This window comes from Agelaius tricolor, unplaced genomic scaffold (assembly GCF_023055355.1).
Source record: "Agelaius tricolor isolate 1412-34295 unplaced genomic scaffold, bAgeTri1.0.p SCAF_11, whole genome shotgun sequence".
NCBI classification, from domain to species: Eukaryota; Metazoa; Chordata; class Aves; order Passeriformes; family Icteridae; genus Agelaius; species Agelaius tricolor.
In genome coordinates this window covers 21,209,858-21,228,341 of record NW_027269271.1, presented here as the reverse complement: position 1 = coordinate 21,228,341, position 18,484 = coordinate 21,209,858, and the positions used below count along the sequence as shown (strand labels likewise).

General features: G+C 43.8%; 1 protein-coding gene across 4 annotated transcripts in view; it reads right to left on the bottom strand.

The window, feature by feature from the left end:
• RNF220 (ring finger protein 220) overlaps window positions 1-18,484 on the bottom strand; it is a 210,267-nt gene that overhangs the window by 33,196 nt on the left and 158,587 nt on the right. For 3 of the 4 annotated variants that reach the window (XM_071436576.1, XM_071436577.1, XM_071436575.1), the window contains 2 exons: window positions 13,966-14,087; window positions 12,831-12,963 (listed from right to left, as the gene is read on the bottom strand). In XM_071436576.1, the coding sequence (XP_071292677.1) occupies window positions 12,831-12,963; window positions 13,966-14,087 (255 nt within the window). The remainder of the gene's footprint in view (window positions 1-12,830; window positions 12,964-13,965; window positions 14,088-18,484) is intronic. The other variant, XM_071436578.1, reaches the window with a different exon arrangement.

The following is an 18,484-nucleotide window of genomic DNA, read 5'->3' as shown; positions in this document are numbered from 1 at the left end:
TGTTTCCAGGTGACTCAAGCCAAATGGTGGTTTATGGCTGGAGCTTAAGATGAGAAGATCTGCTTACTACAATAAAGTTTACAAATATTAAGGCACCTTGTCTTCAGAATCCTTGTGTCCTTGCTCTCAAGACCTTTGTATTTAAGAAAATCCCTTTTAAGTCTGGAAGGAAAATATTCCATAGCTTTGGCTGAATCTAGCTCTATTACCTAGCTGCACAGCAGACTACTATACTTCCTAAACAAGGAGTGTACAAGGGGAGTTTGGATAGTATGTGTTCTGATGGCAAATACACACTGGGATGATCTGAGAGAGCCTTTCAGTCACAGAGTGCACTGCAGAGAAGTTCATAGGTTAAAATGAGGGACAGGGGAAAGGTAAATTTTCTTTTCTGATCAAACAAGAACTCCCAGACCAACACCTAAAGGAAGGTGCAATCAGGTGATTCAACTCTCAGTTTTTCACTTAATATGGATTTTTTTTTAATGTGACCAAGTGCAGTCCATTGCAACATGGTAAAAACCATTGATTTAGAAACTGTATGCTAAACAAAGTAACCTCCATGAATCCAAAAAATATTCTGACTATAAGTTGTGCTATCAGTTTTAGGACTTCAGAAGCTGCTTTAAATAAAAAGGAAAAACAAAAAAACCACAAAACATGTTTCTGATACAAATAAAAAGATCCATAAATCCCAGTACTGCTCCTGCACACAACAAAATACTAAAAAATGGGATGCAAAGCTTGGCCCAGCATCACCTGGGGAATGAAGGGCTTGCAACCAGCATCCTATAATACCTTTTCATTCTGCAGCAGGGATGGATTTTGAGGCCTGCTCCAGTGGGATCGGGTTTGGTGCCACAATTTCAACCTGACCCTCCTTGTCTAACTTCCTGGGGTTGCTTCCATGCACAAAGCCAGTGAAAACACCCACGCAGCTGTTCAAATATTTGACGTCTGAACTGCTTGACATTATTCATTCATCTCGGGCTCATTCAAACCAGATTTTTGGACAAGCACTGTTATAAATGGATTAAGAAGACCACTAAATGCAAGGAAGGCCCAAAAGGATCACACCTGCTTCTCACTAACTCAGCCTAAATGTAAAGAGGGCTCACAACTTCCAGCTCCTGCTGGTGGTATACACTGCCATCCAGGAGAAAGGAAAATGTGAAATGGAGTGCAGAGGACAAGAGCTTCCACAAGACCCCCTACCAGCTCCACTGGGGTGATTTGCAATTCAATAGTGTGCACTGAGAACAGGGAAGGGTTCCTCCAGCAAGGCACCGCTTCTGAAGGTCACACAATAATTCACAGCCATCAGCAACACTGCCTAGAGTAGAGACCTCTAAAGCCAGTGTGTTATCCAGAGGTCAATGCTCGGGACCAGAACTTTATTCCCACGTGTTAACAAAGTGAAATCCCACAACTGAATGTTAACTTGCGAGTTTGACCTAGGAATTCATAAGAGATGTGATCTGTTATTCACAGAAGCAGCTCTGACTCTTAGGAGTCACCCAATGCCTGAGGAATGTAATTCCACATGTGAATTTGAAAATGCTACTTTTAGATGAAAAAAGAACAAATCCAGTGCAGATTCTTCCATACCTTTCTTGTCCCTTATTGAGAATTTTTTGCTCTTGCTGTGCATTTGGCAGAAGGCAACCCCTTGTCATATACTGCCAGCCCCAATACAATTAGCCTCCTGATGCTAAAGCAGCACAATTCTCTGACAGTCTTAATCCCAGCTGCCTCCTTAAGGACCAGACAAACAGGAGTGAACAGGCAGGTCAGACGCTGAGGCCATTAAGCAGAGAAAAAACAAAGTTACAGCTCTGTCTCCAATCCCCATTGCTCTTGTAGCCAGGTGCTCTGACAAGCAATTCCAGCACTGGTATTGAGTGGCACCTCTATAAACCCTGTGACAGTTTGGGAGACAAACTCGCCCATCAATCAGAATGTACCTATCAACATCACTTACCTAGCACTGTGTACACAGCTTTCTTTGCTTGGGCTGGTCTCAGAGCAGTCTGCCTGAGCACCAATTCTTGCTACTTTCTGAAAAATTTAGGTACTCTACACAAGCAACAGTGTTTCTGAAATACTGACTCAGAGGTCAGAAAAGCAGGAAAAATTCGTGTGCCTGGTAACTGCCGCCAACTTCAAGCACTGGCAGGCTACAGGAATCAGCTGAGCTTGAAGGTAAAAACACTTCCCATTCTTTCCATGTACCTATTAATAATGTCTGTAGATAAATCTCACCAGGAATCCTTTCCTTCCCCTTCTTAGGGGAAGCAAATAAAATAAAAGCACTTTTCTTTCTCTCAAGTTGTCCCCTATGCCTAAGCATCCTCTCTGACCTCTGCACTGCTTCTCAAATCTCACTTCCTTTATGCAGTCCCCCTGATGAGTGGTCACCTGATCAACTCTCCAGTGAATGGTGGCCCAGGTTAAGATCAAGAGTTATTAACATGATATATAAGCAGATTCACAGGACAGATAAAAGGAATTCACATTCAAGTACCTCCTTTTCTCCATCACACTCAGTAGCAGATGGTCCAAGTGACAACATATGCTGCTTCAGGTGCTGACAGCACTGCTCCTGCACAGGCACGAGCTCACAGGGAGACTGGCAGTCTTAGGGGCAGAATGGTAACACAACCAGACCACTGCAGACCCAAACAACCCCAGCCTAATTCCATGAGCACAGGTAGGAAAACACAGACCTACTGTTCCCCTCCTCTGCTCCTCAACTCCTATCTAGGCAGATCAGTTTTGCTGACCAGCTGTTCTGTATACATTTAATTATATGTTTATATTTCATTATCACTCCAAAGAAAGCCAGGGAAGAAAATTAAGATGTCAGTATTAAACTAAGATGTCAGTATTATTATTTGCACCACCATTGTCAATGCAGCTATGAGATACTGCTCATGCAGAGGATCAAACTCATCTGGATGACTAACATTTCTCCAGTTTGGCAGCAAGGAATGGGAGAGAGAGAGTGTGTGTGTGTGTGTGTGTGTGTGTGTGTGTGTGTGTGTGTGTTAAAATCTATACTGGAAATATTCTAGAAATCCCAAATTTTGTGTGAATTCCATAAATGGGTCTAAATTCAAATCCATCTTAGAGGCCTAGAGCTCTACTGGGGCCTATTTTGGCTAGGAAGAGGCATTCATTCTGTTTGCAGGTAGCATACATGTGCTCAGGAAAGAAGAAAAGCCTCCCATAAATCTCCAGAACTGCAGCCTTTGCTAATTACACTCCTTGCAGTGACCCCCTTCTGTACAACCTCCCTTTCCAGCACGTTCACTCTATTTTCTTATCGAAATGGCACTCGTTGCCTTCTTGGAGAGTAAAAACAATGAAGGCAATAAAAGTAGTTTATGCAGACTCACGGCCAGGCCTCACATACTTCCAAGAATGGCTCTAAACTGGGTTTATTCCATCATCTGCTGAAGTATCCCAAACTAATACTAAGAGGACAGGGTGGCATAGATGGCATTTTATTCTAAGAGACATCTGGGAAGACAGAGAAAGCCACTAAAAATTCTTGAAAATGAGAGGAAAGCAAAGATGAGACCATGTTGAACACAGGTCTTTCTACAGATCCATAATGCTCCCCACCTTATTTTTCAACAGTGAAATTGTTCCCCCAATTTTTCCTAGCACCAACAGGGATAGAATAGTTCTGGTGATGTTCCCAGCCTGTTGCAGAAAAAAAATGACATTTAAAAGCCAAGAAAAGCTGCTTGCAAAACAAGAGTTTTATTTCTGTGGAGCCTGATCCATTTAAAGCTAAATGGTGGTTTACCTGGAAAACTGACACCCAACTGTGTTGCTACAGCACACACCTGAAACAGCAGATGCATCCATCTGATGCTGTCTATTAGCTCCCACAGGGGCACAAATGGGCTGTCAGAGCCCTGACTGCTTACCAGTGTGGATGCTTACAGGGATCTTTGCTAACAGATCACAGAAACAGCTGCCTTTAAGGAAAGGGGGCGTATAATTTTATGACCATTACCATAATTTTGCAGCAGCATGCTGAACAAAGGGCAGGCAAGCACTGCTGTACAGGGTAAGAGCCAGCTGCTGCAAGGCTCAGGAAGAGGCTTCCCCACCCTTTGCAGCATTGAGGAGTATTCCAGAGATGCCCTTTGTGCCTCCTGTAACCCATCAGGTACAGACTATGGCTGCAGTGGGGAAAACACACTCGGACCGGACCAAAGGTCTGATCTGGGTTAACAATTCATGGCTGCCTCCTAGAGCCTCGTGCTGATGTGATACAGGAAGGTGAGAACAGCCTCATGTGTATCTCAAAGGCTGCTCTCCAAAACCTGGAGCTGAACTACAAAAGCAGCAGCAACAGCCATGGTCTTTGCAGCTACAGCTCGTTTTCCACAGTTGGGAAAAGGTGGATCTGAAAGGTTTTGTTCCCCTGGGGAGAGGCTGGAAACAAACAAAAAAGGAAGAGGGAGAATTAAAGTAATCTTGAATCACTAAGCAGATTCACATCACTGGATCAATAAGCACCACTGACAGGGATCACAGGAATGTCGCAACTTTGCCAATAATAAAGCAGCACAGCAGAGCTCGGAGGATGACTTTTCTAAGGCATCCGAGCATGAAGCTGCAAGGCTGGTGAACAGCTGAATGTGACACCCTGGCTTACAGCAGGCTGCTGCCAGTGCCGGGGCTCAATGCAGTTTGCTTTAAATAATGATGAGCACAGAGATTGTATTCATGGGGGAAAGGCAACCAAGGACTGGAAAAACCAAAGGCTAAATTTCATAGGCCAAACACATGTGCTTTTCCTCCCCAAGTAATTCTTTTCTAGGCTGGAAAGAAGAAAGAAAAATCAGTGCTAATTTAATCAATTGATCAGTCTATTGATTGCAAAACTGGAGCTGCTAGTTAGCCATGTGCTGTAATGCCCTCAACTCTGAAACCACAAAACACACCATTGATTTCTTCACTTCCAGCTCCAAAACAAGAAATAAAGCCGGGCTTTCATGGAAAAACAACTTCCTTGTCCAGGGAGAAGATGCAAGCAAAGAAGAGAGGCCAGGTAACAGGGACAGCCACATCTTGCGAGGTTCAAACTGAAATTAGTTACAGATGCAGTCACAGTGTCTTGTGTAAACTCTATCGATTGGGTGGCTGACAGTCTTGGGAGCCTCCATAGTAGGACAATCAATCCGGCTGCAGTGTCACCTGCCACTTTGCTGAACAGTTGACAATGCAATTATCCAGTGTGGAGGCAGGGAGTTGGCGTGTGTCAAACGCAGTTAGCCACTTTCCGGGCACTACTCGATAATGCGTTCCACCGCCGCGTGCAGGAGACGACACGCGGAGACAGGAGCTGTTCAGAGCCATTGAGACCTGTGCTCCCTTTTTCCTTTAGGAACATCTCACTGCCCCTGACTTAACAACTGTATTCTAAAATGCTATTAAAATCACGTCAATCAACTATTGTGTGCTTAAAGCTCAAGTCTGACCTGAGTGTCCAAGAAGTAGGTTGCAGCTCTAGCAAAAACTGCAGATCCTTGAGGGAAAAAAATTAAAAATTTATCAGATTACTATCTTAAAGCCTGGGATTCTCAAAACTCCATTTAACAGACCAGTAGAAAACTGGATTGCAGAGCAACTAATGTCTGAGACCTACAAAACCTGACGTTTAAAGGAACTGTCAACTGAAACTCAGTCTCCTTCAAAAAAGGAGTAGTTTCAGGTGCTCTACCTGCTCCTTTACTCCCCCTGCTAATTTTCATGGTGTTACAACTGCATTTTCTGTTTTCTTTTTTTCCCCCCTTCCTTCCCCTAGGAAGAGGCTGACAGACATCCCTTTTCATCCCCCAACTACAATATGTAATACTGGAAAAGGGAAAGAATTCCACTTCTTCCTGCAGAAAATCTTTTCCTGGTTAGAGTAATACCAATTGTGTTGGTATTACATAAATCAACCAGCAAAGTTTACTTGATTGTGCTCCTTTCAGTTAACGCATTCTAGCAGTTGGAACATAAAAATTAGATTATTTTATTTTTGTATGCATTCAAGTTAACAAAAGTGTACAATCAGCAATGAGAAATTTTAATGGCTATCTTCACCAATTTATTTTTTTCCAGTTAAAATTATTTTTACTTTGCTAAGTCCCATTGATTACTTTGTGTTCCAAAATGAAGGAAATGGTGTTCCTTGAAGAATTATGTGAACTTCAAACACACATGACATTGGACATCAGTTACATGGCAGGTAATGTTGGCTTTTGTACATAAGGTGAGAGGTTTTTTTCTTTTAAATCACATACTATTCTAATCTGTTTTTCTGGCTCACTAGAGCCAACTTATGATATTAATATACAGGACAATACTTAACAGATATTAATTAACCACAGAATCCTTCAAATTCTATATGCAGACACAAACTACGGAGAAAGAATCAGGTGCAGCCCATGTGATTACTGTATCTAACATTATGCAAACAGACTTTGTTAGCATTTTTAGGTCAACTATTACCTTATGGGCAAGTACTTGCTCTCAAAGGAGAGAGGTGCAAACGTTAAGAAGTGCTTGGGCTACTCCATCAGACCGATCCAAATTATTGTGCTTCTGCAATGGAGGGATTAACAGGATTACCACTTTTACACAAGGGCTGAGGTAAGGGATACAAGTGCTCTGGGCCTCAGCAGCCCTCTGTAAGGGGCATAAGAGACAGACTAAGCACTTGAGAAACATGGAATTTATACGTCTTGCCCACTTGGAAGCTTACAGAAGGTAGAAGTGACCAGCAGAAGGTAGCAACCCAAACACAGGAAGGCTAATATTCAAGGGCTGAGAGGCTGGGAAAGATGCTCAGATGTACAGACACATTCACCTTAGAGAGAGATGCTGACACTGGAAACATGGCAGAGTAATGCATGGAATTGAGCTCTTGCTAAATGGGAGGAAGATTAAGTATTTCAGCATAGATTCCTTGTACTCTTAATACAGACTGCTCTTGCACCCAAGCTGAAGTTTGCTTTAGCTTACCAGGGTAAAAGGAATGCATTCTGGCTCATCTACACAGCAGCAGCAATTATGATTCTAGTTACTAGACCACTCTTCCAAAAGGCCTAAATATGCCAGTGACATCTTCCATTTCCCACACAGCCTCATGAGAGAAGACACACGTTTACTGTTCAGCTCAAATGCTTTTGCTGCATTTGAATAGATCAGTTTATACCCTCTTACCAGTATAACCTTAAATGCAGCCTGAATCTCCTGACATGCAAAAAAAAAAGTTAGTCTCCTAGCCTCTTGAAGCTTCCCTGTATGTCTCATTATATTTTATCTGAAAAAGAGGGCACAGCTGGCTACTAGGTGAGATTCCAGAGCAAGACTTTAAAGGTTTGTTGCCACCGCTACTATCTTTTTAACACTAGAGAAGATGCTTCTCCGTGCTTCAGTTTCCACATACTTGTCAAATACAGATTTTAAGAGTTTTGTTGTAGAGTTCCATTTTCATGAAATTGCACAGAGAAGCACAAGTGAGTTTTCCCTCTCTATTTGGAGCTTCCTGCCAGGCAGTTACCAGATCCAAGAAGTCACTGTAATCACAAAAACCTGTTGTTGAGGTAGGAGAACTAAAAAGTATCTTATTTAGATTGTGAGGCCAGGACCTCACACATGAAAGAATGATTCCAATGCTGCATGGATTTTGAAGGAGAACAAACCGGAGGAGAATACAGCTGCTGCCCCAATGCTCTTTCTGGGACAACTACCCCACACTGGACAAAGGCTGGCCTACAACATTTGCAGCTCAAACTGAAGCATATATTGATTCTGTGTTGATAGAAAGCTGGCAGTGGGAGGACTTCAGCCATTTGCTAGAAACTTTTAAGCATTTTAATACAGTCCTACTTTCCAGGCAGCTGCCCTAATTGTACACGACATGAGATCCAATGCAAATGGACCCCCAAGGATAACTGTAGTTTGTTACAGCTTATAAAGGCTTTACCAAGTTCCTCTATGCATACACTTAGTTGTGCTGTTCTTTTCCCTTGGTAAGACATTAGCAAATAGAGCCAAGCCCTTTGCTAGCCTGGGAGAAGGGCTGCATGGAGAAATAAAAAGAAATACCAGAAAAATAAAGACAAACTTCAGAGTTAAGTAATCCCTGTGTGTTTCTCCTTCTTCAAGAGTATCACAATCTATCAGACAGATCCTTGTCATGTTGATCTTTCTTAGAAAGTATCCTTCCCTGAAAATGCCCTGCTTGCCATTTTAACATTTTTGAAGTCTTTCTCTCTTTTGTGTTATTTTTGATGCAACTGATCTGCTGAAGCAAAAGAAACCGAGAAGAGCAGTGGTGACTCGCTTGCCACTGCACCTAGAGGAAGGCTTTTTGGTGGGGGAGCTGGAGGGGAGACGAGGAGGACGGGGCGGGTGGAGAGAACTTAGCTACAATTCTTCAATTCTTTCATATCTAAAGAGGACAGCAATCTCTGTTCTATCAGACCGCACGGTTCGTGCTTTAAATGGTACTTGCTGCCAGCTTGCTTTCCCTGTCTCTCTCCCTTTGAAGCAGACTGGACAGCTTCCTCAAGCTGGCGTTATCACTCCCTCTAACCACTCTTGGCAGGCAATCTAATTCCCCCTGAAAAGGTCACCGCCATTTTAACTGCCTTTCAATCACATTAAGCACGCTGCCGCTCGTGCTCAGAGCACTGCGCCCGCAGCTCTCCTGACTGAGGTGCGATCGATAAACTGACATCCCACCCAACACCCAGCTCCCCAGCCCTGCTCCATCCCCTCTCCTGGGCAAGCTGCCTCCCAGAATGGACGGAAAGGGACCAAGGGACAAAATCCTCTCCTCAAATCTGAGGCAGCAGAAGGGAACCGCTAACCTGGCATTTACTAATCTTTGTCCCATCTGTTAAGAAACAGAAGGGTGCAAGCATCCCCCACCCCCCCCCCCCCCCCGCCTTCCCTAGACCTACAGAGGCAGCAACTTCACAGGACAGTATGCTTAGGCACCAGTCCAGACACCTTTGAAGCTGTGTTACAAAGAACAAGCCTCCCTCAAGCTTCCCTCAATGCAATCATTACCGTTATCTCTCCCCCTGAGCTGCTTTTTTTTTTGCAGTTACGAGTTATGTGTTCCACCCATCGATCCCTGTGTAAGACACTGTTTTAAGTCCTCTTGCCTTTTGACTGTGCTAAGCCGTTTAAGAGATGACAGCAGCTTCTATCAGTGTGAAGCTGATGTGATTCTTTTCAGATAAAGCACTTTTTTTCCACTTCCCCCCCTCCCTTCCCTTCTTTCAAGTAAGAAACATACACACAAAAAGAGACACTGAATCTTTCAAAGAAAAAAAAAACCTTTTGAACTTCCCTCAGGAATTCTTTAAAGGGATAACCTTACAGTGTAAACACTGAGGGTAACGTGCATCCATTCTGGACTGGAATAGAAGAATTGCTACAAATATGTTGAGCATTAAAAAACCCCAACAAACCCCACATCAGAGACGAAGCCACTTGACGCTTTCACTTGTGAAGCCTTGTTGGCATCCTAAACACAGAAACTCATTAAAGGTGGCATGAAATAATCCCGTGCAACAAAGAGCTTCAGAGAGGGATGATTCAGAGACATAGGGAGAGATAGTTACTGAATGTTCAGGCATTTCCAGAGAAATTTTAGTCTTGTGACACTGTGCTGAGGCAGGGGAATATCTGATTATTTTATCAGTACAGTTTTACACTTTGAAGTACACACTTGATTGAAACGGAGTTTGGTATTTCATGCTGGTATTATTCTGCACCTACCCCCAAAGAGAACCACAAACTCTCCTCAAACCCCTGCTTCAAGCAGGACCTCTGCTGAAACAACATGGCTCCAAACCCTATATAATTGCCAATAATCTTAATTTACACCTTACATCTTTCCAGTTTTGCAAAGCAAATTGAATGACAGCAAATTTTAAGAAGCCAAGACGACAGCTGGAAGTACTAAATATTTCCTGTCTGAAATCCTTCACCAAACCCAACACTTCAGAGACAACACACTGATCCCTGCACTTCTCAGGTCATATTCCTACTTGCTGCCACAGCCTGTTCTTTCTACCTGCTGCCTCAGTTATGCCAAGCTGTGGCAGCCAAGTAGGTGTGCTATGGCTCTGCCACACTAGACCTGACCGGGGGCTTGCAGCTGTAACACCAACAGAGAAGACAAATAATTTCCAGCTTTTAAGACAGCTCCTCAGGTCAGAAGAGCAAGTTTTCCCTGCAAGTGCTTTGGAAGCAAGAAAGTGTCATCCTAGGAACTTTACAAGTGAGAGTTTCAGCTTGTGGCTGCTTCTACATTTTAGACCATCTTCCAGAAAACCCAAACAGGACTGCTCATTTCCCTGATGCTTCTGTTTTTAGGAAGAAAAACCCTAAGGTCTCTCAACCTTCCTCCAACTGAGAATCTGTCAGCATTTCCTATATAATTGGTGGAGAGTGATACGAACCTTGTCACCTAACCAAAAATGATAAAAAAAGCCAGGATCTGTGTTAAGTTTGAGACACTGCTGTAATGCTGCCCAATGGACTTACGTGCAACACACAGTGGCCACAGTGTCCTGCTCCCCCTTCACCCAGCTGTGACATCTCCTCAAAGCAACACACCATTAAAACTGAAATTAATGAGACACATGGCCATCTATTTTCCCCTCCGGTTTTATGTATTTCCCCATGTCATCTCTTTAGACATTGGTGACATCCCTGTAGCCTGGTAAAGGCTGTCTGGCATTATAAAAGACATTTGATTTCCACATGACTGCTACTTCTCAGCAAAGGGAACAGAGCCAAATGCAAAGCCTCAGGTGACAGGGGTTAACGAGGGCCTTGCCAACTCCAGACAAAGCAGTTTTAAGCATTAAAAAGCATCTACAAAACGTTGTGCTGTGCTTCAGGGCTGTAAATTAAGAATTCTGTCTGGCAAGAGCCAACACTGGCAGCAAAAGAAGAAAGACAGTCACCTTAAGGTTACCTGAGAGTGCACATAGCAGTCCTGAGTGATGGAGACCCATGAATGCAGCAGTCAGAGACAACAATAGGAGAGCCACAAAAGAGAGCATGAAAAAGTGTAACTTAATTAAAAATAAATGCAATCAGCCAGCTAGAGGAGATCACTACAGCTTTGCTCTGGCTTTCCAAATTTTACAACTTCTTGCACAGAGTAGGTAGGTACCCTGTACATATTGTCTGATTATCCCAAAATTCTAGGTAGAAAGTTGTTAGGAAAAACATTTACCCAGCCTAACTACAGCAATTACACACATATTGTCCACCTGAAGCCTCATTTGAAAGAAAGTCTCCATTATGACCAAGGAAATGTGGAAGATTCAGATCACACTTCAGTGAATTAACTCAAAAGCAACTGGGAACATTTACCAGATGAAGATAGCACCATGTCCACACCAAAGAAGTGGAAGAGCATGCTCTCTTCAAATGCAGGTGTTTGGTGGGATTGAAGGAAGAAACCACTCATGCACAAAAAAAGGTAAGAAATGAACTGAACAGCTTTTTCTAACCAGGACTAGCAGTGATGACAACAACAGAGGCACACAGACATCCCACGCTTCCCTGCTACAGATCGTAGTGTCTATGCTACATGAACATAGTTTAAGATCCTGCATGGTCTCATCAGGCCTCTACGTGGAATCACGCACAGACACAACTCTCCATGCAGTCACAAAAAAAGTTAGGATACTGACACAGCATGTAATAGCATGAGCTTCACTGGGGGTCCTTTAAAGCCCAAAGAAGCTGCTCCTTATCATCTGCTCTGCTACAACCCAGCTACAATTTAATTTCAGAGGAAAGCAAGAGCAGATCAGGAGTGCCTGGTTTTAGCAGAGCACACGGCTCGCTTTTAAGTCCAACTCCCTTATGCAGTAGCCTTTCCCCTTGAGATATTTTAAATTAAAATCCAAGCTGATATAGGAAGAGATCACATCCCATCCTCTTTATTGAACGAAGGGAGCCAGCATTCCTCCTCTCATTAAGCATGCGCTACGTGGATTGCTTGTGAGAAACTCTCATGAGTGCCTGAGGTTCATGCCAATGAACAGTTTAGTAAATCCTCCTCTTTGAGGCCAAAGGGCTGAATGTAAGAAAGGGGACAGGTTTCTAGCTAAAATTACATTCACCAATAAAGCTCACAAGAGGTCAAATTTTGCCATAACTCACTCTCTCCTTGGTAACTGATTTCCCCATCACTGGGGAAGGAGAAAAAGAAGGAGGAAAAATAAAATGTGTTTGTCTGAGAGCCCTAAGGGCTTGCAGTGCTGGAGGTGCAGAGCAGGTTCCTGGATTCTCATTTATCAACCTTAAAAGGGATGGAGTGATAAATGCACAACTGGCCCTTTAATATTTTATGCAGGTGCTAAAGCGACTTAGCTGTCACCTCCAATACATCACCAGAGGCTGATACACCAGCTTTCGTCACTCCAGGCTGGGAATTTTTACAATTTCATTTCTATTTCCCTCTCTTCACATATTTCCATGTATTTCTTACTACGTGTGAGATATAAAATGTTATTTTCCCCATATGATCTACCCATTCCCTCCTCAGCCACGTTCCTTGAGAAAGAAATAACCCCACGCTTCGTTAAAGATTTGCACAAATTTTGACTCTCATCGTTCAAGAGGGACAAAAAACTGATATCACTTTACATTCTGGCAAAGGCTGATGATTCTGCCTTTTGTGGAAGGGAAATCCCCGTGTCCCTCGCTTTAAAGATAGGTAATGATCAACTTCCACAGCAGAATGGTTTACAAGTGCCCCTGGAACACTGGCGTACCTCGAAATCCTCCCTCCAGGAGAGTAGTGGCCCGTATCCTCTTCTGCCCGCACCACTCGTACTCCTCAAAGCGGTTGCCATTCTCGTTCTCGATGTCCACAGAGTCATCCTCAGTCATGCACGAACCTTCTCTCTGCATGGGGTAAAGCAGGGGCAGACTGTTGAGATGCACAAAATCGCTCTTTGGGGTTCATAACTCATGGTGGGATGTGGAAGAAAAGCTGGGCTGCTCCCAGGACAGCTAAGTACAGAGCATACAGCAGCCTCTATTCCCATTCCTGTTCCTACTAACCTAAACTAGAAGTAAATAGGTATTGGAAGAACTTGACAATCTAAGATTAAAACAAGTTGAAAGTTTCATAATTTTTACTCAAGGAAATATAAGGTCTGGTCCCTACAACAATGCTGGTGTTCACTTCAACATGCATTCCCCTGCCTTGCAAGCAAAATTCCTCTGTCATGGAGGAACATTCCTCTGACCCCTAGCAGAAGTGTTCTTCTGTAACATAGTTTCAGGGCATACTAATCAAAATACACCTCTCTGTATACTATGTACCTCTCGAGGCAACAAGTCCTCTATTGAAGGTTTTTCCTGAGAAACATGAACAAAAAGCCCTATGACAAAACTCTCTCCCTCCCCTGGGGCTTGTTTCTCCTTCCTTGCTGTCTTTGGGATGAACAGCAAGAGAACGGTTCTGCTTAAATGCACTTCCCTGGAGTAAGACGATCATGCAACCTTTAAAAATCCCAGTCTGCTACAAAAGAACCCAACAAACAATTGTAATGCTGTCAAAGGCACAGATCAGAACGAACTGTTCTTCCTGTGCTACATAGGATGCCTGAAGTCCTACAAAAGGTTCATAAATTTCAATAGCTCCACCTTTAAAATCTACAAATTAGACTTCCATAACAGCAGAACAGTGCATGAAGTAAAAAGTTGCTAATGCAACAGAACAGAAAAAATCCAGAAGAATCCATCTTCCCAGACAAAGAAGTGACTACAGATCTTAGGGAGACTGTTAGCATTGCCTGCAAGCTCAGCAATGTTAGTTTTTGCCCCACATTAGGACAACTACAGACAGAGCTGGGAGTAGGGAGAAGGGAATGGCAGCTGGTGATCCTGTTGCGCCTCTACCTTTGCAAGGCATTGTTCCACATGCCTACTCATCTCCTCCTCGGATCCTGACAGAGGCCGGCTGCAGAGGGGACATACCTGCCCTTCGTCTTGCTTCCTCCGTTTCATTTTTCCAATCCGAGCTGCATGGAGAAACCAGGGAAAGAAAAGAAACAAAAAAGGAAGACATGTCAAGTTTGTAGGTCCAGTCTCGGCTCAGCTCCAAATAATAAAACCTGGGCAAAAATGGTAAGATTTCAGTGGAAAATCCCATTGTAACTCCTAATTCTGACCTCTATGAACAGTACAGAGACTGTTACTTGGCACTTTCCAAAGGAAATCTGTAACCTGTAGCTCAGCACTCTGATTCCACAGAGGCAGCTATTCACAATTTAACATCTAGAAGAATATCTGCTACACATCCCGTGCTAAGTTATTAGAATGGTTAAAATCTTTGCCTTGGAAACCTGAAATTGTTTTCAAAGTTGAGTAATCAAGCCACTGAACCCTGTTTTGAATTTTGCCTTTTAAGTCTGAGGTCCTTCCATTAACATGTCTATTCCCTCTACAAGAACTTGCTTAGAATGTGGAAGAATGATGTAGCACCTGATAGCCTTGGACAAGGTATTTAACAATCACTTCCAGGACCACAAAGCCTCCTGTACACCCTGAAAAACTCCTTCTCAGACCACCACAAACAAGTCAGAGCACCATCTTGGTAGCAGGCAATATTTATGGGAAGGAAAGAGATTTGCTACGAAAAATACAGGACCTATGCTAGATAGCTTCTGTCTCTCCACTGTTTTTATTTCAACAAAACTAGGGGCTACGCTGCCTTCTTGAGAGCATGCTCTGGGAAACAAACATGTTAGGAATCATGATGATTGGAAAAAGCAGCCAAGGTAGCCTGTTGCTTAATCCAATAGCTGGTTAATTTGAGCCATCATTTAATGTGATCAAAACATCTGGAACCAAATCATTTGCATTAAAAAGAACTTCTGTCTTTTATTATGATAGCTTTAGGCAGGTATTACTGAATAACTCAATCACTGGCTGCAGGAAAGTCACTGTTTAATTAATAAGGAAGGTCAAAATTCTGAATGAGAGACAAGTAAAAGCCCAAGGAAAGCCCATGTGATAATGAGAGATGACACCACCAAAAAGCTGCATTAGCCAGAAATCGTTACTGACATTGTGAGCACTGCAGCATGCTCTGAGAGCCTTCATGCCTGAACACCGTGGGATCAACAGCTCCCTGCAGCCAGCAAGTCACAGAAAGCTTCTGGAATGCCAGGATAGAAAGGACCAGTGTACAGGCAAGTTTCTGTTGATTGTTTTCTCGAGTGCATTAGTTTAGAGCACACACATCAAGTTAATTATAAAGTTTCAGCTGAACACATCAGCATAGACCAGAAAGGCCTCCTTCAAGACTTTCTTGTTGGCTTCCCTGGACTCAGGACTCTCTGGGTTAGAATATACTTTCCCACAATTGCGGAGTCTTCATCATCCCCTATACTCTCTCATGCTCCAGCACTAAGAAAGCTTCAAATTAATCAGTGGGCATTGTTTTTCCTCATTGGAACAGGTATGTGTGAAAACTCCCTGAAAATACATGTCCACTCCACACATGCTGGAAAGGATTCTGTAAATGTGACATTCCTAGACTAAGAGACAGCAACTTGAGACCAAAACAAAAATGTTTTTGATATCTGGCACTTTGAACAACACAGACTCTCAATAAACACAGCTTTCATAGTTTCTCTGAATTTTATTTGCTGAAGCTCCACAACCCTCTCTTGTGCTGGGTACACCACGCTGACAGTTCCACAACCCTCTCATTTAGGCAGAGTTAAGTCACGCTCTTTCTAGCTTGTACTTTAGTGCCCAAGAGATTTCTGAAGTTCTGGTTTAGTGCATACCTATATCCTTCAGCATGGCTCTTTCATTTAAGTTTAGGGTACTCTTTCCTTGCCTTACTAGCTCTGTAGAGCCAGCAAAAAATATGGAAGGAGGCTGGAATCAGACATGACTCGAGCATTCCTCAGCAAACACCCATCTGGAGAGAAACACAGAAACAAAGCCTCCTCTATCCTGATCACAGACACAAATTTCTCTCACCTCATCATGTTTTTAACAGGGAAATGCAGGGAAGGAGCAGTTTAATTATTCTGGTAGGACTCCCCATGGCCAAACAATTCAGTTAGAGCAGTCTGCCTGGTGAATTTATTAGTATTTTTAGGGGTTTTTTACTGCCATCCTCCAATCCATGCACTGTAGCAGTGACAAAAGGAAGACAACTTATTTTGGAACTTCTACAGATAAATTGTTGGGACCATTTTGCCAGAACAAGCACCTCATCTGCCCCTGAAATGTTAGAGCAGACCTGGGAAGAGAACCTCACTCTGCTCCAGCTCTACACCAGACCCAGCAGCCAGCCCCTATCTTGGCTCATTTAGCTCTGCAGAGCAGCATCCCTTTGAGTTGCAATGCCACAAGTGAAAAAGCCACCGGAGGAAAGAGGTGTTGAAAACAAATCCCCCTGCCATTTTCATTCTCTGGTCATTAGCAGTGGCAGCGTCGTGCCCACGGAGGCCAAGGGTGCCCCTGGTGACAGGAGGAACGGGGAGGGAGCAGCCTGGAAAGCAGACCCGAGCGGCGCTGTCCCTGCCCGACACACGCAGCCCGGCCATCACTTCCAATCAGCGCGGCGGGGACGGAGCGGCCCCAAAGGCAGGGGCTGATTGTGCCGCTGTCCCGAAGGGGAGCAGCTCAAAAGAACACGCAAGTGAGACCACAGGATTGCTAATTAGTGTTGATAGATGCGATCATTTCTAATTAGCTCACTAATCCCTCTCTCCCTCGCTCCTGTCGCAGGAGCATGGAGAGAGGGAAAAAAAAGAAAGTCATTCCCTCCCTCCTATAATTCAGGAAGATAAAAATGCAGCCAGTTGAGGACTGGATGTACAAAGAGGACAGAACTCAGGGAAGGAGGTTTTTGCACAAGCCTGACCCATTCTTACCTCTGACAGAACAAAGATTCCATAGTTATTATTCCAACCTTCTGCCAGGAGGTGAGAAGTTCACTAGTTTTTATTAGCATTAATAATTATTATTAGGCTATCAGAGGGCTTCCAGCACCTCTGAGGCCTCACTTTTAAAGATGTACATTACCCTATACATTGCTCCTGCTGCAAGTGCATGTTCTCCTTCAGATTACATGAAACATCAGGCGCCCAGGGAGTTTAAGTCACCATAGCAGATGAATGAGAAAGTGGCACACACAGGGGAGCAAGAACTGGGATCCTCTGCAAGGGCAGGGGCTCTCAGCTATGGTCTCTGACTTAACCCAACCCAGGAGCTGTGCTGGCTATGGAATTGCTCTTCCCTTCACTGATATGTAGTTCTCTAATATGGGGCTGTGCAAGGTGAGAGGCTGCTTGCACTAGAGAAGGAGCCAAACTGCTCTCAACAAAGCCTCTGCTGCTGAGGGAACACTGGTCCCTGCCTTCCCAAGGCGCAGAGACAAGGAGCCAAGCCACCGCTGCTGCCTTATTGGCAGAAGAGACTGAGGATGTTTTCCAACAATGGGCTCTCCTCATCAAGGCTGAACCTCATTAATGCCTAAAGATCATGTTACTCTCTAGTCCAGCCAAACTTCCTGTGAGAAAAGCTAATGGATTTTAGTTTTCACTGGTACTCCCCTCCCCAAGCAAAAATTCACCTTCAGGACACAGCACTAATTACCTCAGAAGTGCTCTTACATGGCATCTAGCAGTGGACATTGCACCAACCTCTCCTGCAGCATCAAAGGCCATGATTAAGTTACTAGCAATATCTCTTATGGTTCCCTCCACCAGTTTGAGTGGTCCCCTGAGTCCTATGCAGACATCATTAGCAGCTCCTGCAATGGCAGGCCAATCAAAGTAAGTGGAAGGATTTTTGTCTCCTTTCCAGTGAAAATCATCCAGCTTTATTCCTCCCCCACCCATCAGCAACAAAAGCACAGGACATGGCGCTGGTGGTTCAACAAACTGCACGGTCTGTTTGGAGAGACAGGCTGGGGGTAACCACCAAAACTGGAATCACCTTGTCAGGGAGGTGCAAATGGAGCTTTGTAAGGACCTGCTTCACAACTCACCTGAGAACTTTGGAAACAACCCTAAACTTACACCAAAGATATTCAAGCACAAGAGCTAGCACCTGTTCTCTGCAAATCTACTGCAGGAGTCCTGAGGAGTGGCTATACCTACTTTTGTTAGATCTATCACAGAAAGCTCTTGTGAATGATCAAACTCGTCCACAGTATCTGATGCAAGGGAACAACAGCAGTAGTGGCAGAGCACAAAAAGCCATCTCAAGAAGAAGCAAAAGCAAGAAAACAGATGGTCAAGAAGGAATCAGTTTCAGACCTTAAGTACAATTTGCTGCTCATCTGCCCGAAAATGAACATTAAGGGCCAGATTCACAAAAGGATTTCAGTGCAGCTTTCAGATTTGCATGGTCAAAGTTCCACACAGATGATTTTCTGCAACCTTCAATC